The sequence below is a fragment of the Pogona vitticeps genome, chromosome 9 (genome assembly GCF_051106095.1).
Source record: "Pogona vitticeps strain Pit_001003342236 chromosome 9, PviZW2.1, whole genome shotgun sequence".
Lineage (NCBI taxonomy): Eukaryota > Metazoa > Chordata > Lepidosauria > Squamata > Agamidae > Pogona > Pogona vitticeps.
Genome location: NC_135791.1, coordinates 16,525,709 through 16,550,383, shown reverse-complemented (window position 1 = coordinate 16,550,383; position 24,675 = coordinate 16,525,709). Strand labels below are relative to the sequence as shown.

Sequence of the window (24,675 nt, the reverse complement as noted above, 5' to 3'; positions counted from 1 at the left end):
AGTATTAGAGGATGAGTGCAAATTAACAGATTTCTTCATATGGGACAAGGGGCTCATTGTGTAAAACAGTTCTGAGCTTTTCACATAGGATGGGCTAGAGACAGAAATGACCCAAAAATAACTATGATATTATTAGTTCAGTTATATAATCTATGTACAGTTTCACACAATTCTAAGTTAAGCTTTTTAACCATCCCGAGTTTCAGTAGAAGATCACAGGCATGCCTCAGCCATTAACCATGTCCTTCATATTTCTACAAATCTTCCTTTACGTGTTCAAAGTATTTCTGTGTGACTGACAACCAGAAAGACAGGACCCCTGTTGATGGCCTGTTGCACCTCTCCCTGCGACGTGAAAATGCACAACCTCAAGCTCACTTGTTGATTGCAGCGAATCTCTTAATTGTTTGGGAGGAAATTACAGAAGACGGAGAAAAATGGGAAGGATACAGAGTGGGGGGGGGAGGAGAGAGCCAAAGGCAGCCCTTAGAGGAAGAAAGTCTGGGGAAGGATATAAAAGAGGAGGAAAAGGCGGGGAAAGGGTCAGAAAGGCTTGTTACGACGTGCAAATGTTGCCAGTGCTAAAAATCTTGGTTTCCCCCCTCTAAGTTAAAATAAGCAGCTCCCTGTGTGTTCAAATGAAACGTCAGCCACAGTTATTTAAATGAGTCTTCTTTTAGGGCGACCAGAACATATCATTTCCCTGGCTCATGCAGGGGACCTGTCCCTGTCCAAATGAGCCAGTCCTGCCTTTGTTCTGTTGCATCCTGGAATACCTGGCATTCCATCTTGATGTGTTAGCCCAAGAAATCCTGGCATGCCTGGAAAGCCTGATAGACCTGATGGTCATCTAATTCCTTTGAGTCAGAATAGAATCAGTTTCTTTTATGAAATAAATTCATTTGGCCCTAGCCATATGTTATGAGCAAACTACTAGTTGAGATTCTCTATTATGGGGGAAACTCTTAAAAGACAAAAATGTTCAAGAATTACGTTTATTTTTCCAGTTTTGCTTATAAATGTCTGGATTGTTTTCAGTTACTTGAATAAGTGTAAGTGTCTGTAGTAGTTTTTTTTTCTTTCTTGAGCTGCGCTCTGTTCCAGAAAGTGTGCAAAATAAACAGTAGACCTAAGGCTTTTATGAGCTTTGCTGTCAAGACTTAGTTTAGGACAACTCTATGAAAGGTTATACAGTATCTGTGAGGATTCTCAATAATCCATGTGAATTTATCTGGAAGTTGAGTCATGGCAACTGGACTTCTTTCTTTTTAGGCTGAAACGTTTCGCTACTCATCCAAGTAGCTTCTTGAGAATGAGGAGAGTCGGTAGGAGACCCCTGATATATCTTCCATGCTGGTTTCACCTTTCCCTGGTCTCCTTAGATGGACAAAGGAGGGGTGTGTGAAAATCCCACTTCTGCAGTCCTTCTCCGCCCATTGTTATGGGTCATTAACAGCAATTAGCAGTGGTCTTTCTGGTGGGGATAGATGAAAGGGCAGCATGATAAATAGGAGCCAGATTGTATCTATGAAAGGTTGTGACAAAGACATCCTCGTAATAGAGGCTCTTGATGAAGACCTGATATTAGGCTCCTAGTAAGAAAATGATATTTGCGTGTCTCCAAGGATCCATCAAAACACAGTTCACCCCATACTTTGACTGACATGTTCCCTGGTAATACTTTATATGCTTGAATTTTAATGGTGTTGGGAAGAGCGTGTGACCTATAAGGCAGCAGTCCCCAACGTTTTTGGGACCGCGGACTGGCTGAGCCTCTGAGGAAGGCGCCCCCACCCGCAGGTGCATGCGCGCTCTTGGGTGCATGCGCGAAGCAGTGGGGGAGACCCCGCCTACCAGCACCGGCGTGAGCGCTCCCCCACCCCTTTGCGCATGTGCAGGGGCACCTGCACGCCCGCCTGTGCGCCCACCCACCCCTTCACTCAGGCGCTCGGGCGCATGTGTGAAGGGGTGGGGGAGCGCTCACGCTGGCGCTGGCACGTGCGCAAAGCAGCTGTAGGGAGGGGAGTGCGTGCGGGGGGCAGGAAGTCTGTCTTTGTGGCCCAGTCCGTCTCAGGCCACGTACTGGCACTGGGCCGCAAAACGGAGGTTGATTACCTCTGCTATAAGGGACTAAAAGGATTGGGGTTGGATAATGCCTCTCAGTGGACGGGACAGTAGCTTGCATTGACTTGTGAAGGGTTTTGCCCCAAAATTGAATATTACTTCATTTAGGTATTTCACAATATTGATGCAAAATGCGATTTCTGCATACAGGTAGTATGCTTAATTTTTTCATCTGTGAGGTTATTTGTGATTCCCTTCCCCACCAAATTGAAACTCCCATTATTCCATCAGTGATTGCAAGATTCTTATCATTAGGAAAACAAAATGTAGAATTTTGTGCTCTCCTGAAAAGTGCTACCCAGATAAATTGGGTGCCTATTCATAAATATACTGAAAGTGTATGCTTTATTTTGACAGAAAGAAAAAATAGTAATTACTGCTGTAAACATTTCAGGACCTTTTCTAAACTTCTCTTGTCTCTTAGTGGTTTAACATAAAGAGTTCATTAAGAGACCATTCATATTTTTGGAACCCAGCATCAGTGTGTTTAATACCTGGCCTAGAGGTAGTACAGTATGAGAAAATGAGTTGGAAATTGGCACATTTCAGCCTTTTTTCTTAGTGTTTCTTTGGCCTGTGTTTTTTAGAAACTTTTCTCAGCTGTTCCTCTGATCACTTTCCACTTGGCCGTGGCATGTAAGCAGCACTTTGCTTTGATCCAGCCAAGAGAGCATTCCATGCCTGCTGACCTTCCATAGCCCCTGCAATGACAGCTGTGTAGCACTGCATTTTGGTTAGCTCACTGTGGCTTCAAGACTTGCTCTCTCAGGAACATAACGTGGGTGCATATCATCTAAGAAGTCTGGCTCTGGACTTGAGTGGATTGTGTGTGGTTGGATAGGAGTGGCCTTTTCCTGTGTTGATCTCTAGCACTGCAACCTGTCTTATACAATGCTGCTGACATTGCAGACACATTGGGCCCGGGAGGAGCCTTCATCCTTTTTGCCCTCAACCTGCTACAACAGAAAAATGGTCACAGGTAAGGGCTGCTATGATAAAGGGGAGAGTACTGCTTAGATATTGAATAAGATATTTGTCCTAAACTGTGGGACTCGGGTGGTGAAGAACAACAGTTTGTGGGAACTCTGAGAAACATGTTTTCGTCTTTGATCATGTAAAGGAGGAAGACTATTAACACAGGGGAAGTTATTTTTCTTTAGCATTATAATATATGGAGGAGAGACTATGATGTGAAGACACTCTCTGAGGTGTGTGTGTTTATTTAATCCTTTAATTTATATTCTGCCCCATTCTGGACGGTATACAAAGGTTTAAAACAAAGCTTCATGACAAAACAGTAAAATATTATACAAATGGCGGTACTGTGACAAGAACATTAGGAAAAACAGAAAAATCAGTGGCACCAACAAATTATCACAGAAAAGCAGAACTGGAGGTGAAATGTTCAACCAGGGTCAGATTGAAAAGCCTCCCTGAAAAGAAGTGTTTTAAACTGTCTCCTAAAAGAATATGGGGGGGCAGGGGGGGGCTTCTCCAGGATTTAGTTTCATAGCCTTGGTGCCACTGTGTTAAGAGGGATCATGGTGGAATCTGAAAGTATCCTGAGTAAGAAAGCCAAGAAGTCAAGAGTTTTACTTAAGATATGATTTTGGTTGAAGAAGATGAAGAATCCTAAGGATAGTTTGGCTTCATTAATAGGTGAGTAAGAACTGAATCGGGAGAGTCAGAGTTATATGAACAATTTGCCTGAATTGGGCATAAAATGGCTGATTTCTAATGGTACATATACTGTACACACTAACCTGTCACTGGTGCATCAGAAGAATCATGCTTTAATTATCAACATGGGGATTGTGTTTGGAGAGATTTGTGTTCTATTTATATACTTCTGGGAGAATTTTTAACCTATTTCCTTATGATTGCAGAACTGATTTTAGATTCTATGGACCCAGCAATTATCTTTGTGAATTAGAGAGTTGCACAGTACTAGATGATTTTTTGCTATGTACCGGTTAGCTGGTAAAAACAGATTTCTAGCATTTGTCTTGTTAAGATGACTTGAAGTACTGTACTTTTTAACTCACGTGGGTATCCAAAATAAACTGTTATATGAATCAGACCTTCTGAGATGCTAACTATGGGTGGAGGAACTTGTGTTTAAATGCATAGGCTCACTGTATCTATCTTTCTAAGTTAAGACACTTTGTTTTGCTGAAATAAAATGGCTTTAGATTGTGATAGACTATATTCCTTTTCTTAAAGGGGTATACTAGGCAAAAGCAGAATTGTGGCTAAAATCCTGTTGCTTTGCATAGTAAGTTGCAGTAGATAGTAAGTTGCAGTAGACTAGGTCCGCATGATCAGTGGCACAAATGGTGAGTGTACTTGTAATTGTGACTTAACTACACTAAAGAAAGTCTCAACTAGAGTAGACCAATTTGAATCAGTGGACCTTATGGAGGAATTGACTCACCAAATCCCATTAATTTGACAGGCCTACTCTAATGTGGCTTACTGTGCTAAGAAACAGGATTTCAGTTAATCAGTTGAGTATGAAACATGAAGTGAAAAAAAGTATTTTGTGATGGAAGACTTCTCATACTGGGCATTAAAATATAATGTGCCCTGGTCTAATTGTGTATGTTTTTGTTAACTTTATGTATAAGCACTTCACCCTCAATACAACAATTTGGCCAGAATTGTATTTATACTGAAGTAAAGGAAACAGTGTAAATCTTGGCAAGAAATTGCTTCTAATTTAACTCAGTGCTGGTTGTGGTCCTGGACATGTGCTCAGTTACACAGACATTTGTAGGAGTGTAACCAGCAGCTTATTAATGAGTGGCAATTTGGCTGCAAATCTTACAAGATTTTCTTTATGCTAGAATAAACCAACAGTGTAATTCTGGCCTGTCACATTTGTTCAGAATCAAATGTACAAGTGTTTGCATCATTCTGTTTGCAGGGCTTTCAGAAATATTTTTGTTTGTGTTTTTGTGTGCCTGTTTGTTTGCTCTTTTTTGTTTGCTTTGTTGTTGATGATAAAGTTTGATAAATGTTAAGTCTCGGGAATGGGACCAGTGGCTTTGGTGCGCATGAGAAGATAGATTATGTGACAAGGAAAGGGCTAATTTGTTGACAGAGTTTGCAGTAAAATGCTTATTGGAGTATCATGTTGGCAATTAAGATTTGGTTTTGGCTACAGTATTGTGCAAACAATTGACCCCAGGACCAAGTTGTCACTTGGCAAAATTGTTTAAGGCAGAGCACTGTTTTTTCTTTGTTATAATGTTTAATGGATACTGCCTGCATACTTTGAAGCATTATTCCATATCTATATTAGCAATTATTTGCCATCAAGTTGGTTTTGACTTACAGTGACCTTTTGCAGGACTATCTAGGTATGGCATATTCGGAACTGGTTCCTTCTTCTGGAATAGCCTAGGACGATGTAGTTTGCTCAGCACCACATAGGCTGACTCTTATCCTACAAGGCACAATGGGGAATTACAACTCTCAACCCCAACTGGTGTTCTGACTCACCAAGTTATCAGAATTTTAAAAATCTGTTTCTAAAGAATTCCACATTCAGCAACTTTGTACAGCAAACTGACATATATATGGATTGTGCCTAGTCTTTTTATTAATTAAGAGATGTTGATCCTAAAAACACAAGAGGTAGTTTAAAGACAGATCATGCAGTTCATTTTGATAAGAAGCTTATGATTAACCCTTAATTCAGGCGGAATTGCAAAGGATTTTTTATAACTTCCTTTTGAGTGAATTCTTACACTGTTATACTTTTCAGTCATATGGTATTGGTACACTTTTCCAGGTGAGAAGATAGAGAGCGAACTCTCTTTAATCCTTATTTAAACAAACTTACAAAAGATTACTTTCATCAGCCTTGCCCTACTCGGCCAGAAGCATGTACTCAACTAGTTTGTTTGTACAGAGCAGTACGACTTCAGAATCCTTTCATTAATTGACTGCTGCTGCTAACAAGTGCACAGGTGCAGCCAAGTTGGTACTGGAGAGATCCTGTACTGTCAGGAACTGGATGAGTAGTAGGAGTTCAAGCAGGTGTTCTTCCTGCCAAGTTGGGGCTGGGTTTTGTTCCTCAGTGTAGCAGGGCTAGGAATAGAAACAGTTAGCTCTTTCAGCATGTCTGCTGTTGTATCTCATTCCAGCCACACTTAACACGTCCTTTCCATATCTAAGAATAGCATTTAGTAGTTCAGATAATTGCTGAGACACTAGCAGTAATAATAAAATTATATTTTATGTCTAAAATCAGCACTAGCTAGGACAGCAATATCTATTTTTCTTAAAAGGCAAAATTTCCACTAGTGGAAAACAGTCAGAAACACAAGTAAGAGGGGGAAAGTAAGAATACAGCTGGTAACACCAATTTTGGAGGTTCCAAAGAGTCCCATTCTGAGTATTCTTGGCAAAAGTGCTTAAGATGAAAGCTTTTTTTGCGAGGTGGTGGTGGTGGTCTACGGTCTCTCCAAGTGTGGCGTGATGTGAAAGACCTGTGCAGTTTGATGATTAGATTGCTTGGTTGGCATGGGAACATGTGACTTGGGTCTGTTCAACCCTGGAGTTTATTTAAGATGGGGACCGGTCTCTGGCAAGGCAGTCTCTTTAGTTTAACCTGTTTCACAGATTTTGGCATGAGGATGAAAATATGATAGGTTTTCAGCACTTGATGATATGGCCGGTTATAACTTAAATAATATAAATTGGTTTTAAAATTTAATCTCAGGTCACTGCTATCTTCCAGCCAAAATACTGTAATCAGAATGGCAACCTGTTGGCGAGGGCTAAGTTCTTCATCTTTTTGCCCTGTTTGTAGTATGCTCTGAATCAATTACATCTGACTACCTAAATGGAAGTAATGATAGCAGTTCAGAGTAGTGCTGGAGTTGGCTTGAAACAGTGTGGGTGAGCAAAAAACCCTATTTTACCTGTATGTCAATAAAGAGGCTCTGGAAGATAGGAGCCTTCAAAATTAATTCTAAGCGAAATAGCAGGAATGAGGATTACAAACTGTGTTCCATATATACAGTGGGGTCTTGACTTGAGAACTTAATCCGTATTGGAAGGCGGTTCTCAAGTCAAAAAGTTCTCAAGTCAAATCTGCATTTCCCATAGGAATGCATTGAAAACCATTTGATCCTTATCTGCTCTTTTCCGTCCATAGAAACTAATGGGAAGCTGCTATTCCGCCTTCAACCACTAGAGGGGGATATTTTTTTTTTCCTTAGGTCAAGAAAGGTTCAGGGAAGGCAGGGAAAATACAGACCAGGCAGTACAGTACCAGGCAGTCTGAAGACTGTCGCCCAATCCACTCTCTAAACGCTGGGAGGAGTGAGGAAGCAGACAGGCACCCTTTTCACTGGCCAACAGTTAACTGAAAGTTCACATTTTGCACTTTCCCTGCCTCCCATGTGGTTATTTTTCAGTTCTTAACTCAAATCTAAGTACTTAAGTCAAGTCAATATTTTCCTATGAGAGCGGTTCTTAAGTCAAAATGTTCTTAACTCAAGCCGTTCTTAAGTCAAGACCCCACTGTATTGCTTAAAGCTGTTCCTAAAGGGCAGCAAATAAGATACAACATGTCATAAGGTACAGTCTTTTTTTATACATGGTGTGGAAAGCTGTATACACTTGAATAATAAATATGTAATTAAATGTCATCATAGCTCATTGCTCCACTACTCCACTATACTGTATGTAGAATCTTTACATGCTTTATAAGTATTTGAGCTATCCCCATCCATAATTCCAACTGCTGACCACTGTGACAGGGGTTGGCTTACTCTGCATGTTGGTATGTTTACAAAAAGGAATTTTCAGGCTGCAGTTTAAACTGGTATGTGTGTATTTTACATCCTACTATGGGAAACAGCAGTATAATTAGTGTAGACGTACATGGTCTAGGTATTCGTCTGATGCTAAAGCTAAGAAGGCACAAACCTGATCAGTTCCTTCAGTAGCAGACCATTGGGAAGGCCCATATAGGAGTGGAGCTGGATGTGCACACATTTAAATACTTTTACTGCTGCTACTTATCATTTGTTTGGCATTTTTATTTGAAAGCATTTTGTAATATATATGAGTGAAATTTCTTTTAGGATGGGCAACACATTGTGGGGATAGGAAGCTATATATTGTAGTGGTATCTAAGGTGTGCACTGGCCCTTTGTATACATCACAAGTCCTAATGGGATTGTTATCACTGGAAGCCTAGGGATGGAGAAATGCAAGGTTTCACTTTTCCATCATAAAATAGCCAGGAGCCATCACTCAGTGACACCTCACTTGCTATACATACCACACTCACAGGTTTGGTTTCAGGATTTTCCAGACAGCGTTGGGCAAACCCCTCTACTTGTGGCCTGGGAGAACTCTTGCCTGTTTGAGTAGACAGTAGAAGGTTAAAGGTGCTAACAGCTTCATGTGTGCAAACCTACATATGGGAAAGTGAGACTAATGAGGCTGGTAGTGCTCCAGGCCCCCAGTCAACACAGTGTCTGGGGCAGCTTCTGTCCCTCTCAACTGTGTTCTGTGTTGCAGTCTGTTTTCTTTGTCGTATGGAACACGCTGAGAGTTTTGAGAATCAATTCTCACCCAGAATTTATCATCTCTGCTGGGCAACCACTAGACATGAAGAACATCGGTGTGTGCGTATGGGGAGAGGAACATGCATATTGCAAAGATTTTTATAGCTGTATTAGTATGTGCTTTTATCTGTTAGAGAGAGGCTATGCAATAGGATTGATTTTTACAGAATTCTTAGCAATGCTATATATGTATTGGTGTCTGCAGAAAATTTTGTGCTTTGAAGCAAGTTTGTAGTCCTTATAGAGAAGTGCTTAAAATGAAAGGGTGACATTTCCAAAGTCGATGTTTCATTGTGAGCAGTCACAAATTTTTGCTTCTGCATCTTATCCTATCTCTTCCCATGCCTAGTAGAAGCAGAAGAAATTATATAAAGATGAATGGAGTTGTTGAAATCACAAGATTCAACTTTTATTGGTACACAGTTGGCTTACCATATTAGAGAATATTGAATTGTTTATTATAATCATACTGTACAGTATGTAACGTCCAGCTCATGAGTGGTAATATTAGAACTTTAGTTAGCAACTTTTTTGTGCTGGAGGGACACTTCAGAGAGAGAGAGAGAGTAGATTATTGTAGGCCACAGATTAAAATGATTTACTGCGAAATCCTTTTCTTACAAAAGTTTTTTATCCTTCTACCTCTAGGATTAGAAATTGTGTAGGCACTAATACACTTCAGTGGCAACTGATCTCTGTAATAGGAGGTAAAGTTTGTTTTTAATGGACATGAGTTCTACACAGTAATACCATGGACTTTGTTTTTAATATAACAATTTATTCTGATAGATACATAGGTACATATTCTGGGCAAAAGTTTCCATACAGTTAAAAATACACCCTGGAAGCTTAAAAGAGAGTTTTAAAGATCATTGACATGTATATACTTCACATTACTAGGCTTCTCTGTGCTTGAACAGTATTGGACTCTTATATATCACCTGTTCCTTTTAGTAGGGCCTGTCTTGTAGACAGAATTTGCAATGGTGTAGACATGCAGTTTATAATATGAATCTGTAAACAGCCAGGGCTGCTTCAGTGCATATAATCCCCTTCATTCAGATGTGGTGTTACCCTGCTACTCTAAATGGCTGACACAGATTAAATTTGGACTGACCACACAGCACAGTTTACAGTGAACATTGTGGAGCCGGCAAAGACAGAAACAGTTGTCTCTTTTCTTGTTAATGTCCTGCACTGGCCAACTTTGATTGCAATTGTGTGGGGTCAGTGAGGCCTAATGCTTGTTTCACTTTCCAGGAATTGGCTTAGCCTCTGCTGCTTAAAAATGTGCCAGCTTTGAAGGCTACATAACCATGGAGCAAGAAATAACACTCAGCCCTTTCCAGTTCTGCCAGGAAATAATGTTAAAATACTGCACATACACTGGAGCACCAGTCTACTGTAATTTGTGGGCCCAGGGCTATAAAAAGAGAGCATAAACAGCTATCCTGGACTGAGAGTTCAGGATTAGGTGCAGAAACATGTACCTGTGAGAAGGCCATATAAAATGAGACACTATCCCACAGCTCGTTAGAGGTTTTTGGTATGTATAATGACTGCTTGCTCAACCTGAATACAGCAGCTTTTCACCAGGTACATGTTTTGTAGTTTGGGAAGGAGCACTTCAGAGTCCTGTTGCGAGTATACCTCTGGGACCCATTGCAGTTTATCCAAGCTGTATACTGGAGGTTGGAATTAGGAATAGCACAGGAGAAGGAGAGATTCAATACTGCCAGACAGTCAGGTGAATCTGTACCTTTGTGTTGCTCCTCTGACCACACATCTCTAGTCCCCTTTATGCTTCCCCTCTTGCTCCAACATACTACCAACCTGGTCTTGCATGGGAAACCTTAATAATCTTATCAGCAGTTCTAGTTGGAATTTTCCACTAATAATTGTGCAGTGTGAGTAGTACTTTCTTAGAACATTGGTTTTCATGTGCCTGTAGTTAGTATCACCAGTAGAGACTTGTTTCTCGGGGGCAGAAGGCCTATTCCAGCCGTCTCAAGGTATGTCAGAAACAAGGGAAACATTAGATCACCAGACTAGCTCTATTAAAGAAAGTAGTCAAGTATGTCTGCCAAATAAGATTCCTGCTTCCTAGCTATACCTTGCCTAGCTTTTCCTTCAGTTTTGACAATCCTAGTCCCCTGTAGTGTTTCACATGTATACTTCTGCCTGTTTCCCGCTAGTTGCTTCCCATTACTCTCCTCCTGTCTTAAAGCTTCTCCCAACCCTAGTCTCTCCTTCTGCTGCTATTCCTTGCCCTTCTAGTTTTTGTCTTCAAAAATACTATTCACGAAGGGGATACATATAAAATAGGCATTTATTTATTTAAAATATTTTATTCCACCTTTCTGCATAAAAGGATCCATCATTAAAAGAGAGAGAGAAAACAATAAATTATTCAAATATTTAAAAAGAATTAAATATACATTATATTAAAAATGCTAAAGGGAACTATTATTAAAACAGCTTAAAATAACAAAAAACCCTAATCATCCTGATTTTAAAACCCCACTTAGACAACCAATTACTAAGGAAAAGCCTGCCTGAAGATCGGCAGCCAGAGGAGCTCCTGTAACAGGGAGTTTATTTGATCCCATAACCAGCCCATTAACAATCTGGCCACAGTGTTTTGGACTTCCTCAGATTTCCAAACACTTTCCCATAGCAGTCCCAAGTAGAGCATGTTACAATAATCCAGCCGAGATGTAACTAAGGTATGTGTCACCATGGCAGATCAAACATCTCAATGTATTCTTGCTCACACAAAATACAGTGATAATCCTTATACCTTCAAGTATCTGTGATTATGTTTTTATTCTGCTATTCTTCTATGGAGCTCAGGGTTGCGTATGGGTTCCCTCATGATATCCTCTGAGCAGTGCTGAGAGGTAGAACACATTGAGAGATAGTTGTTAGCCTGAGGTCGCTCTGTGATCATCAGGGTTAAGTAGGAATTTGAACTCACTTGAATCAATGAATGGTTTATCTGGTCCACATCCAAATACTCTTTTCTGCAGTACCACAGTGTTTAAAACTTGAGAGCCACACTTTTGATGTTATTGATTGAGGACTGATAAAATGGAGTGAGCCATTATACTGCCCCTTCTTCCTTGTCTTTTATGAACAACAGATTCCTAACTAGTTTTTGTCCTCCTTTCAAGTTTCATTCAGTGAAAACTGTAAGTTCCTTTATAAGTATTAAGTCCAGAGAAGATTATAAAAAACATTACACTTGTTTCCTAGCTGTGGAACTTTCTGACTATAGAATGAAATTTAGTCGACTATTGTTTAGCATATTGGAAGAATGAAAGCAAGTTAGAAGTAGTATAAAGAGCCAGTTGTGCTGCTTGAACTTTGTGATGTTGCAAATATGAGTCTGTTTGATAATTCTGTAAAGTGGAAACAGGTTCTGATTGTTTAAATTTGTATCACTGGTTTTGTTTTGTTTTTGTTTCATTTTGTTTTTTGTTCCAGTTGAGTAGATGAAGTTCTCTTTCCTGGCTTGTTTCAGGAAACTGGATCTGCTGTCATCCTCTATTCCCTCCCCCTCTCTTGAAAAGCTAGGAATAGAACTAGAATCTTGGCTGCATCTCATCCCTTCTGTATTTGAGATTCCTTACTCCCTTCTTGAAGTGAAGTGCATTCTGTGGTCAAATCAAGAAGCTGTTTGGGGGAAATGCTATTATCTATAGATAAAATATATTCAGTCTTATGTCTGGGGAAGTGGACCTGATCTACAGAAGCTCATATTATAGCAGTTAGTCTTTAATGTGCCACACTATTTTATCTCCTTTTAAATTTTTTGGTTTATTCTGTTTTGTTTCTTATCTGATGATGTTCACCAAAAATGTTTTTGCGTCCTCTAGGTGGCAGCAGCACCCCACAATGCCAGCTGCCGCCTTGCAGCCAGGTTGCCTCTCTTGGCTGCAATCTTCCTATTGAGACAATCATGTCGAGCCAGCACAGCCATGCACCCTTCTCCAGCATCCAGCCCATGGCTGAGCATCAGCAGGTAATTCCCATGGAATGTCTCCTCCCCTCTGGTTTAGCTGTCTTCTTTATGGAGTGCTTGCTTATAAATGCATGTAGCTCTGCTTTGCTCCATTCAAGGCTCTTAACCAGTGGCTATTCCAAGCATAATCTACGTGAGACTTAAAGCACTTAAACTATGTTTTTTTAGTTCACATTAGAAATTTTTGCTGTTAAAGCCAAGGCCACAAATTCAGTCTGCAGCCAGGGCATGTTGACAGAAACATCGTGGAATGAGGTAAATGCCTAGTGTAATTATCCCTAGAAATAGCCATGATAAATGGTGAGAACCACTTTGCATGAGTCCAAAGCAGATGGAAGCCTCTTTGGTACAACAGAAGGCGACAGGATTTGGGAAGCAGGCTGTATATACTGAGTTTAAAGATACCGTATTTTTCCGTGTATAAGACATAACTTTTATCTAAAATCTTTAGATTTAAAATTGAGGGTCGTCTTATACACGGAAGTAAGGGGAAGGCATCAAAGTGCTGCAGGATCGCAGCCCTTTGATCATGCAGCCCTTCCACGGCTGCTTTACCCCTCCATTTCCTAAACCCTGAATGGAGGGGGAAAGCATCGATAAAATTTTCTTATTTGGGGATGGAAAAGTGGGGGTTGTCTTATACATTAGGTCATCTTATGCATGGAAAAATACAGTGCACACTCTATACGTCACCCCAGGAGTTTTTGTTCTGCAGAGTGTCTCTTCCCTGCAAAGAAAGTGATATAAGAAAGAAAACAGATTTGCAATCGAACAGCATATAGGTTTCATGTATGTCTTCTGCCCATTGGCTGCTGCTCTGTATTCTTGTACCTTTAGAGACCAAGTTAAAATCAGAGTCCTCCTTTTCACTCTCCAGTGTGTGTCTTTTTCTTTTTGTCCAGCAGATCATGCCAGACCTGGCCATTCTGCAGAGAAGGATCCCGCTCACTTTCCGGGATTCTGCCACGGCCCCACTACGCAAGCTGTCTGTGGACCTTATTAAAACATACAAACATATCAATGAGGTAAGAGGACCCTCTTCATGGTGGCAGCAGTGAAAGCAGTGAGAATTCTGATGTTTTTAATGTAGTCACATTGTTTCTTTCCTTTATGTTGCACTAAGAAATTTAATTTTCTTCCTCTTGCTACCATGTCATCACCAGTTTTTAAATAAGGGGTTTATTTTATGGTGTACTTTGATACTGCTTTTCATTGTCAGGTCTATTATGCCAAGAAGAAGCGCCGAGCCCTGCAGGTGGCACCGGAAGACACCAGCACCAAGAAGGAGCGGAAGGTGCACAATGAGGGCTATGATGATGACAACTATGATTACATTGTCCGCAATGGCGAGCGCTGGCTGGAACGCTATGAAATAGACTCACTCATTGGCAAGGGATCTTTTGGACAGGTCAGAGAACAGATCTGAAGACAGGGGAGGGCAGATATACAGGCACTCCTCACTTAACAACCAAGTTCCATTCCTACAACTTGGTCGTTAAGCGAATTGCGCGATAAGCAATACAGGAGTAATAAGTCACATGCCTTTGAGAAAGGGCATAGCAGAGACACAAGCACACATTTATGAGGGGTTGAGATGGGTAAGTCCGAGCAGTCGTTAAACAGGTAGGTTGTTAAGTGAGGAATGCCTGTATTCTATATCTGTTTTTGTAATCACACAGCAAGTTGCACCCTGTCCTGTTGTCAACCTTGGTTGAAATGTTGCTTGTTGTCCATCTCAAGCAGATGTGTCTGTGATATAGCCAAAAAAGGAACAGCCATAACTCCCTGGTAGATGCCATGGTTCTTACTCTAAAAGGCGCCAGCTTCAGTCCATACATCTGTAGTTAAAAAGCAATTATGAAAGATCCCAGTGTGAAATTCTGAAGCTTTCTTCCAAACATTATAGCCAATACTGAGCTACAAGAGCTAGTAGTCTGATTCAGTAAAAACCAGTTACTTCTTTAGGTAGTTGTTTGAAGAGGATTTGAATGTTAATGCCATCCTAATCCAGGCATCTCTTTTGGATGACTAGCATGTGTGTATTCACTTGGCTTTTCCCCCTACCTCACACTGTTTTGGACTTGATAGTCCTTCCCAGTATGAGCTCATCAACATGGTGATAATAAGATGACCTTGATCTGACCTTTCTTCTTCTTCTTGCCAGGTGGTGAAGGCCTATGACCAACAGGCCCAGGAGTGGGTGGCCATTAAGATAATCAAGAACAAGAAGGCATTTCTGAGCCAGGCTCAGATTGAATTGCGGTTGCTGGAGCTCATGAACCAGCATGACACTGAGATGAAATACTATATAGGTGAGAGTTTGGCAGGAAGGGTATCTTTGATATGGGGGAGAGTTGATTTTTGGAATTAATTTGGAAGCTTGTGGGTAAGAGACCGCGGTGTAGAAATACCCTTGAAATGGAAGTCCCAGGGACTCCAGATGGATGTGCACTTTGCTCTTTGTGATACAGGGAGACTCGTTAAAAAGGTTGGCCCACTCGTTAAAAAGGTTGGAGCACAGATTAGAGTCAGGGTTTAGATTTTCACTCTAGAAACCTAAGACAAATATTTGTCTGTAGCTTGATATGTGTGCACCTAATGATTTATGGTCCAAGGCTATGGGGAAATTGTCATACTGGATGCCCTGAGATCTTAACTGCACGTTAAAGAGACTCAGAAGGGATTCTATCAGAGCATTAAGAGGGATTTGGAATGGGGATAGCTCTGCCAACATAATACATTTTCTGTTCTCCCTCAGTGCACTTGAAGCGGCATTTCATGTTCCGGAGCCATCTGTGCCTGGTGTTTGAGTTGCTGTCCTACAACCTCTATGACCTGCTTCGTAACACCAACTTCCGTGGTGTGTCTCTCAACCTCACACGCAAGTTTGCCCAGCAGCTGTGCACTGCACTGCTCTTCCTGGCAACACCTGAGCTCAGTATCATCCACTGTGACCTTAAGCCAGAGAATATCCTGCTCTGCAACCCCAAGCGCAGTGCCATCAAGATTGTGGACTTCGGCAGCTCCTGCCAGCTGGGCCAACGGGTGAGTGGTCCCTAGCCTGAACCTCTGGAGCTGTAAACAATTTCCCAGTGGCGGAACTGACACCCTCTCAGTAGTCAAGAGTACCATTAGAACCAGTTTTAGCAGCGTTGCTCATTTTCAGGAAATCTTCAGTTTCACCTTGCCTAGTGTAGAGCTTGAATTGCATTGGACCAGCAACTTGCCCCAGGCAGTATTTGACACAATCCATCTGAAACAAGTCTGTGCCTTCCGATTCTCTTGGATACCACTTGATGGTATCTTGCCTGTTGTCCCCACAGATCTACCAGTATATCCAGAGCCGATTTTACCGCTCACCTGAAGTGCTGCTAGGCATGCCTTATGATCTGGCAATTGACATGTGGTCTCTAGGTTGTATCCTGGTGGAGATGCACACAGGGGAGCCTCTCTTCAGTGGTGCCAATGAGGTAAGTGGAGAGGAGACTGGTACCAGGCTACTAAGCTCCAGAGTTGTTGTTTAGTCATGTCCGACTCTTCATGACCCCATGGACCAGAACACGCCAGGGCCCTCCTGTCTTCCACTACCTCCTGGAGAGTTAGCTCCAGAGAGTTAGTTGTAAAAATTGATATTTAATCAGGACAGCTGTTTGGCTTGATTTAAGGCTGGGAAACCTGTGGTCTGGTGAGATTTTTTTCCCATGTGCCATTCCATTTGAGATAGTAAACAGTATACAAGGGGATTTCCATTGTTCTCTCCAGTCACTAATCAAGATAACAGTGTAGAGGGCCGAGCAGCACATTAAGGGGAATTCCCATTCTCTCTGATCGATGTTAGGATTTGGCTAACTCTTGGTGCAAGACCTGGATTGTGCCAGCTAAATCCTTTTCTTTGGACAAAGAGAGGGAAAATAGGCATTTTGGGGGGGCCTTCCTGATAATGTCAGAATGCTACTACAGATGAGGGGGAAATGTCTCTTCAGTATAAGAAGTGGCTCTCTCTATATATATATAAGTTGCTTGAGTAGAGTTGTGATTGGGGGTGCTGTGGATGCAAGAAGCCTCAATGAAGGAAATAAAGAGTTTAGGCACGGGGAGCTCTGTGAACTAACCTTGGTACCCTTCATTCTGTGTCTTTCCTCTGCAGGCAGACCAGATGAGCCGGATTGTGGAAGTGCTGGGTCTGCCACCCCCTCACATGTTGGAGCAGGCTCCCAAGGCTCGAAAGTACTTTGAAAAGCTGCCTGAGGGGGGCTGGGTCCTCCGGCGGGGCAAAGACGGCAGGAAGGTAACACTTAGCCCAGTTTTCTGATGTCCATATAGTTCTCACACCATCCTATCACATTCTCTCTCTTTTGTTCAAAAAGCTTTAAAGCGGTGTTCTAGAAGCTAATTAGCCTTGCCAGTGCTCTTTGAATTTACCTAATAATGGTATTTGTAAGGCTGCTCAAGGTGATGTTACGCTACAACATTGTGAATAGTTGGTTCAGAGAGAGTTGTGTATCACTTTTAAAAACTAACATGTTTTATTAGCATGTTAATCTATACAACTTGTTAGGCTTTAAGTGTCACGACATTCCTTATGGAAGAGTAGGTGATACCTTTATCAATTTTAATTGGGTACTAACAAGTCAATTCTGACTTATAGCAATCCCTTTCAGGGTCTTCCAGGTAGAGAATACTCAGAAATGGTTTGCCATTCCCTTCTTCTGGGGACATCTTGGGACTGTACAGCTTGCCCATGACTACCTAGGCTGGCTCCCCTCCCTGGAGACACAGTGGAGAATCAAATTCACAACCTCTGGCTCTGCAGCCAGATACCTAAACCACTGAGCTATCCAGCCAGCTATTAAACCACTAAAATTGAGCAAACAATAAGCTTTTGTCAGTCAAGTAAATTTCACCCGACCATGTTGACTACATGAAGAAAGCAGTGGCAGAAGGAGTGAGGCTCAGTGTTCCCCTCTTAAGCTTGTTGAAGAAACAGGATTCCCTAACACCTGAAAATGTCTGTTGTTTTTGTTTGTCCAGTGCAAAACCACACTCTCTTCTTAGCACAGCTGATAGCCCTTCTGTTGACTACTTCAGGAGTAGTGCAACAATGCAACAATCTTGGTGATGCAAAGCTTTCTCCATCTTGCTGTAAGCAAAATCCAGCTAATTAGACTACTACTTGGTGTCTTTTAGGACTACAAGGTTCCAGGGACACGGCGGCTGCATGAAGTGCTGGGGGTTGAAAGTGGGGGCCCAGGCGGGCGCCGTGCAGGAGAACAGGGCCATTCACCTTCTGACTACCTGAAGTTCAAGGACTTGGTGTTACGCATGTTGGACTACGAACCCCGTAGCCGCATCACCCCCTTCTATGCCCTGCAGCACAACTTCTTCAAGAAAACTGCTGATGAGGGCACCAACACAAGCGCCAGCACCTCACCCAGCCTGGGCACAGAGCACAGCCACTCCACCAGCACCACCAGTTCTGTGTCCAGTTCTGGTATGTCCCTGTCATCCACTTTCCATTATCAGCTTCATCTTTAGCCATCACTTTTATGTACTGGAAGCTCCTCTTGCTGCTCCCAGAGGGAAGAGCACCTAACTATTCCTTTCCTCCATAGTCAACTTGGACCTTTGAAACTATGCTATACAGCAAATCTTCTTTTGGTTCTAGTCTGTTTCAGTGACTGTTCAATATTTTCTCCTGACAGGTGGTTCCAGTGGTTCTTCCAATGACAACCGTGGTTACCGTTACAGTAATCGTTACTACGGCAGCATGGGCACTGTGCATGCAGACTGCGAGATGCAAAGTCCCCAAGTATGTTGGCTTTTAGGTTCTAACCAATATGGTTTCTGTGTCATTTCTGTAAAAATCCAGTCTTCCCACTAACATTCTCCACGCATTGTTCCTTCTTAGTGTGTCTGTCCTACTACGAGTCTGCCACATGTGTCACGTTCTCCCCTTACTGTTCTTGCAGGCTCCCCCTCAGCAGCAGATGCGTCTCTGGGCCAGCGGTGACAACGAGAGTATTCCTCACATCTTACCTCATAAGCCCACACCAAGCCAGGCCATGCCATGTTTTCCCCCAAGTGGGCACCCTCCATACCAGCGCCCTCCGCTCCCATTGTCTCCCCCGCTCCCAGAGGCCATGGAGGTATCTCTGGGCCCTCGCCATCTGGACTGCAACCCTACTGTGCTGGGCTCATCAAACTTGCACTTGGGAGCCTCAGCTTTCCGGACTAGGACTGCAGGCGGCTCACGCCCTGAAGGACTTGGCCTCAATTATCCTCTCCGTGGGCGTGGGCACCGAGACACTGATGAGACTGCACTGATGGGTGTCTGTGTGCCCCAGGGCACAGCTGCCAGCTCCTGATGATGGACTGGCCCGGCAGGCTAGGAACCAGTGCCCAGCAAGAGCACTCCCTTGTTGCACCAGAGCCTGGACGGGCCAGGACTGACTGTAGGGCAGGGAATCAGTGCCCACAGAGCACTTCTCCATATGTGAGAATCTGAGTGGGCCAGGACTTGCGGTGGGATGGGGTCAGGTTGCCTGGCTGTGGCCAGTCTAGAGACCAGGTCCTGTTGTTATCCAGGACCCAGCTGCAAGTGGTAAGCATTGTTTGGGGGGAGAAGTGGGAGGGGAGGGGAGGGGAGGGGGAATAGGACAGGGGGAAGCATGTGGAGCCAGCATCCTATTGCCCTTGCAGCCTGGATGCCGTCTTCCCCCTATGGGTCAGTGCTTTTTCTGACTTGTGTGGTCCTACCTGGCCATGGCCCCTCATGAATCACTCAGCAGCATGTGGCCTGCCAGCCATTCCCTTCCCTGGTGCGAGATATTTCAACATTTTGTGCTTGGATGGACAGACTCCTGTGCACTACGTGGACTAATGGGCTTGGTGGCCTGTGTGGTCCCATGGGAATTGCTGCTAAAACTTCCCCCTGCTTGGAAATAAAGGGTTGCCCCAACCAGCGAATGTTTATGCCGACTCATATGCAGCCATCTTGGACCTGCCTCTTGTTATATGTGTACATGAGGGAAGACAGTGCCTAGGTCTCTGTTCTGGAATCAGCAGGAATAGAATCACACATGCCACACAATATTGTGAGAATGTGGCAGAGTGGGACCTGAGCTGGACCATGGCTGTGAACTTTTTAACTCTGCCTTATGTGAGCTCATGCACCTTTGCACAGGATTCAGTTGTCTGAGCTCAGGCTGTTTCCTTCAGATTCTGCTTTCTTAATTAGAAGTGTGGAAGCTGTGCAGAGAGTGAGGGTTGTGGCCTGTATCACTGTTCCTTGTCACTTGGGATTGGCCATTGAGACACAAACATGCATCAGTGTCAGTTTCATGTAACTGTTTTTGAAAAAGCTGTTGAATAGGCAAAACACCTACAGCTCCACAGCCAAACCCAAGTCTCCCATTCCACTTGCTGCTTGTTATTTTTTAGGTGCTTTATGGTGCCTGCCATACAGTCAGAGATGGGGGGCTTAGTAACTGACCAAGGGTAGCCAAGTTTGTATGTTAGTTTGTAGTCTAATTTTATCATTTTTCCTGTTGAGCAGTTCTGGCAGCATACTGTTCGTTCAGCAGTATGAGCGTTGGCTCGGCTTTACAAAAGGAGCCCTCGGAAAAAGACAACTGTTCACTACTTAGAGGCACTGCACCTTTGAGCTTGAGATAGGGACAACATTTAGGACAGATGAAGGCATGTTGCTCTGGAACAGTCTGGCCAATCACGCTACAACAGGGGACCTAAGTTCCAGGCCCAGCTGCTGTCAGGCAAAATGCAATAGCCCTATGGAAATGTTAAGTGGTTAGACGTGGCATGCTTTGGTGGTGCTAAGCCTTTTTTAAAGTCCAGTAATTTGTTCCACCATATGCTAGCTATGTGCTTAACCATCTTGTATACACGTAACTACACTCAAGCCTAAGCCTACTGTAAAATAGCATGGCAGTTAATACTGGGATTTATTACCCTAAGAATCTGCTGGGTTGGTTTTTTTTTAAAGAACATGTTGTATTTTCTTGGCTATAAAGTCCAGTTTTTAAAAGTGCAGGTAATTTCCACAAGTCATTGAGGAGGTTGCAGTTCTTAGTAATGCCCATTGTCCCATTCTCTCCCTCTTCTCTCTCAACAGTAGTGGGAAACACATTTGCAGTAACTTTATTGTAGATTACAAAATACTTCTCTCAATGCAGGTTTTTGTTCTTCATAACAGAACACGTGCAGTGTTGTATATGATAGTACCACTAAAAAGGTGAGTGGATGGGTTGAGATGATTGCTGTTTGGGCTAGTACATTGATGTCCAGCTAGGAGTCATACGTTATACAGACCATTGTGGTTGTACAGGGACTGCCCAAAAAGGGGGCCCTGAAACTGTGCTTAAGAGCAAACTTAGTAGTGGATGGAAAATTAAATGGAAAGTCAGGCTTATAAGAAAGAACTTCCTGCTGGACACAAAGAATCCTCAACCATGGCCACTTACAGCACACAAGTATCACAAAAGTTGCAAGCTCTGCAAATTTTGGTTGCTGCTATCTTTAATTAAAATAGTCTGTTATAGTTCATCCAAACAAGCATTTACAGCCAGCTGCTTAACTTGGGAATGTATCCGTTAGTTTTCTATCCCCATTTAAATGATAAATGTTTAGAAGTAATCATCAGAGGGTTCTGTGTCCTTGCTTCCCTAGTTACCTGTCCCACCACTACCACTGGCACATGGGATTCACATTTCCACATAACTGTCATTCATCCATATCCTTCAGAAACTGTTCACAGAGTGAAAATGAAAGATTCCTTTATCACCTCCAGCTTGTCTCCGATATGTTAAGTAATTGCCTGAATTGGTAAGGACGACTAAGCTTCAATAGCAGCTTGAACATAGTGCAAACAGTACCTGTGGTTATGACAGTAGTCATTATCTGATTATTTCACTCTGTATTTGAAATTACTTGATACAGACTTTTAAATCTTGAAATCAAATCTATAATGTACTAGTATGGAGTTCTGCAAGTGAACAAAAGAAGAAAAATCTCTGGTACTATGTTCAGTCATCGTCATCCTTAGAACCAGTTGTTCTCTCCAAAAGGGACGTGTCTACTCCTTTTGACTGCAGAGACAGTGCTGATTAATTTCAGCCTAATTGAAAGCCTTGAAACTACAGGCAGTTCTGATTTTTTGTCCCACTGCCACTAATGCTTACAACTTGCTTTTAATTGGTTGAAGGCCAAAGTGTTTCCCTACCTATGTACTAACTAGAGGACCTCACAAATAGGTAGGTTATAATTTGTAAAATATCCAAGGGAAGGGATGTAAGGGCATTGCAGAAATACGTAAAGTCAGCAAGACCAGCCAGAGTACATTTTGTAGTAGAAGGAAGCAGAAATGGCAACAGAGTTGCACAGCAGTGGGTTGAAAGAAAGTTGTTAATAACATTTTTTGTCTAGATAGTAGGTACAAAAAAAAGCTACCCATGCATACATCACTTTTGTGGAGCAAATAACAAAAAGCTATACTTTAATAACTACTGCTGGCTAAGAAGCCCACCTAAAGTGTCTAGATGCCCTTCGCTGGCAGCGTCTAGCATGAGAGAAAAAAAGGGACAGTATGTAAAATTTGCATAGCTTGTATAGGTCACAAACTCAACTTCTAAAGAAAGTATAACTAGTTTGGTGAGAATTACTACTTAATGTCTAACTTGTTAACCCCTTTATTTTATATCCACTATGTTGACTAGGGAATGGGTTACATCTCAGGTACTTCAGGCTTTGTGTTTTAGCCACCCTCCTGCTGGGGCCTGTACAGTTGAAATACAGAATACTGTATATCAGACTCTACTTCTATTAGGTAGTGACTGTAAGGTGTTTTTTTTTTTAAGTTTATGTGACATGCTGGAAGGGGGGAAGGACTTCACAGTTCAGTTACACTCAGGTTCTCTGGGGGTGGGGCAAATTAAATCTTAATGGATATAAAACACCATATTCATCCCCAAACCTTTATCAGGTTTTGTTGTCTTTCACCTATACATTATTTGAACTAGGATCTCTTTTGGCTCTGCAGGTCTATCATAAAAGTGATAACCTCCCCACCTATGTCTATTCTCCATTGCATAGATCATACACACAAAGCTACTGCTTTCATACCTGCCTTATGAGCTTATCAGGATGCACTGGGTTGGTCGCTGGAGAGCAGACCTTGGTTGAGTCATCAGCGTTCTTGCAGTCTGTTCATGTATCTAATACTACGCCTATATGCAAGTTTGAGGCTCACTCTTGTTCTGCAGTAAATCTAACGTGTATGTGTTGATGCAGAATAAAACTGAACAAACACTGAAGTCAAGGACACTTGTGAGCAGCACCAAAGATATATGAAATATGTGGAGGAAAACAGCCTGTTGCAGCAGGCCTGTTTGAGAACACTGTAGTTGTGTATGCTGCCATATCCCATTATTTCCAGCTCCTGCTGAAACTTTGGCATACTTTTCATATACATTTTTGGCCACCTCTGGCATGATTTTCTGTATGCAATTACTGATGATGGGAGATGCCTGGTCATATGTAGGCTCCATTAAGTGAACAAGCAACCTGATTTTCCAGTATTCCTCACATACGGTATGAGATGTGGACAGAGACCTCTCCTTTTCCAGCTCCATATACAGGACAAAGAAAACTGACCATGGAAAAAAGCAAGAATGCCTCAAATATTAACATGAATAAAGCAGGTACATTACTGTTCCAGTAGGACCCCAGTAAGCAAGTCATTAATCCAAAGGCATGCAACAACCCTTCTCCCGTTGCACATCTTGCTGGGCTTTTCTTAGGACCATCCTAAACACCCTTGCAGCAGTTGTAAAGACTTTCACAAACCAGAAACCAACTAAGCAGGGCTACAAATACGGTTTCAGGAAACAGGATTACCATATTCTGCCATGGAATATTGCACAGCAATGCAGATAGGAAGGCACAAGACCATAGCTGCTGTGGTTTTAATACTTTGCAGACCTTGGGACAATCATGTTCCTCTTACTCCCCAGCAAAAAGCTGAGGCAGCTAGTGGTAAGAAATTGTTTGCACTAAAGATTGCATGAAGTCTACCAGTTTTCTTTCTAGCCCAACTATATTGTAGTAGGAGGAAAGTGGTTTAAAATAAAATTGTCAGTGTAATCAAACTTTTACACAAATCTGTGTTGTGGTTAAGATGATCAAAATATGACACCTTACAATAAAGGAGTGCTGCTAGATCTGAGCAGGAAGTCCATATAGTTTTGCATGCTGTTTCCCACAGTGGCCATATGGGTGTCTGAAAAGCAGAAATGCAGACTTATGAAGGCCATAACCTTCCCCACCCTATGGCAACTTGCACCAAGAGGTGGTTTTACATAGTTGTTGTGATTAGTAACCACTGGTATTCTTATCCTGAATGAATGTGTTTAATTTCTTGTCATTCAGTGTCACTGCCTGATACCAAATTAAGATATGGTGAGGGCAAAAGAAACTGTTCCAGTCAGGTCTTCAAAACCATACTTTAATTTTTCCAACTTCTGCTAATTCTACAGACCATGCCAGTTTCTTTATTAAAAACAAAAACCTGGAAGCTGCTTTGTATTGATTGATAGTAATTCATCTAGTTCAGTACTAACTGACAGTGGCACTCCCAAGATTCCCAATATGCCTGCAGCGTCAATATATGTGAAGGTATTTCACCACTGGCAGTTTTATTTTCAATCCCTTTCCTTATCCCTACCTGGAAGTCATTTATCATCAGTGGGTGTGTGTGTGTGTCATAATTTCATATATCCACAAAAAGCCTAAGATTTCTAGTTGAATAGCAACGCATATGTGAAATCATTGTTTTCCTGACAGAGAATGAATCCATACTTTTAGTTGAACCTCATTTGCCACTCTGGAAAGAACTCTTCAAAACACTATAGTTTGCTTAGGTTA

At 42.2% G+C, this 24,675-nt stretch overlaps 1 protein-coding gene across 5 annotated transcripts in view; it reads left to right on the top strand.

The window, feature by feature from the left end:
- DYRK1B (dual specificity tyrosine phosphorylation regulated kinase 1B) overlaps positions 1–19,708 on the top strand; it is a 41,050-nt gene extending 21,342 nt beyond the window's left edge. For 2 of the 5 annotated variants that reach the window (XM_072980069.2, XM_072980070.2), the window contains exons 2-11: positions 12,593–12,738; positions 13,641–13,763; positions 13,958–14,146; positions 14,903–15,050; positions 15,497–15,783; positions 16,062–16,208; positions 16,886–17,026; positions 17,926–18,229; positions 18,441–18,547; positions 18,708–19,708. In XM_072980069.2, coding sequence (XP_072836170.1) covers positions 12,676–12,738; positions 13,641–13,763; positions 13,958–14,146; positions 14,903–15,050; positions 15,497–15,783; positions 16,062–16,208; positions 16,886–17,026; positions 17,926–18,229; positions 18,441–18,547; positions 18,708–19,103 — 1,905 coding nt within the window. In that variant the 5' untranslated portion in view covers positions 12,593–12,675 and the 3' untranslated portion in view covers positions 19,104–19,708. Of the gene's footprint in view, positions 1–2,308; positions 3,104–12,592; positions 12,739–13,640; positions 13,764–13,957; positions 14,147–14,902; positions 15,051–15,496; positions 15,784–16,061; positions 16,209–16,885; positions 17,027–17,925; positions 18,230–18,440; positions 18,548–18,707 lie in introns of those variants that run through there. The other 3 variants (XM_020812915.3, XM_020812914.3, XM_078380231.1) reach the window with 3 other exon arrangements.
- Positions 19,709–24,675: the final 4,967 nt, after the last annotated feature.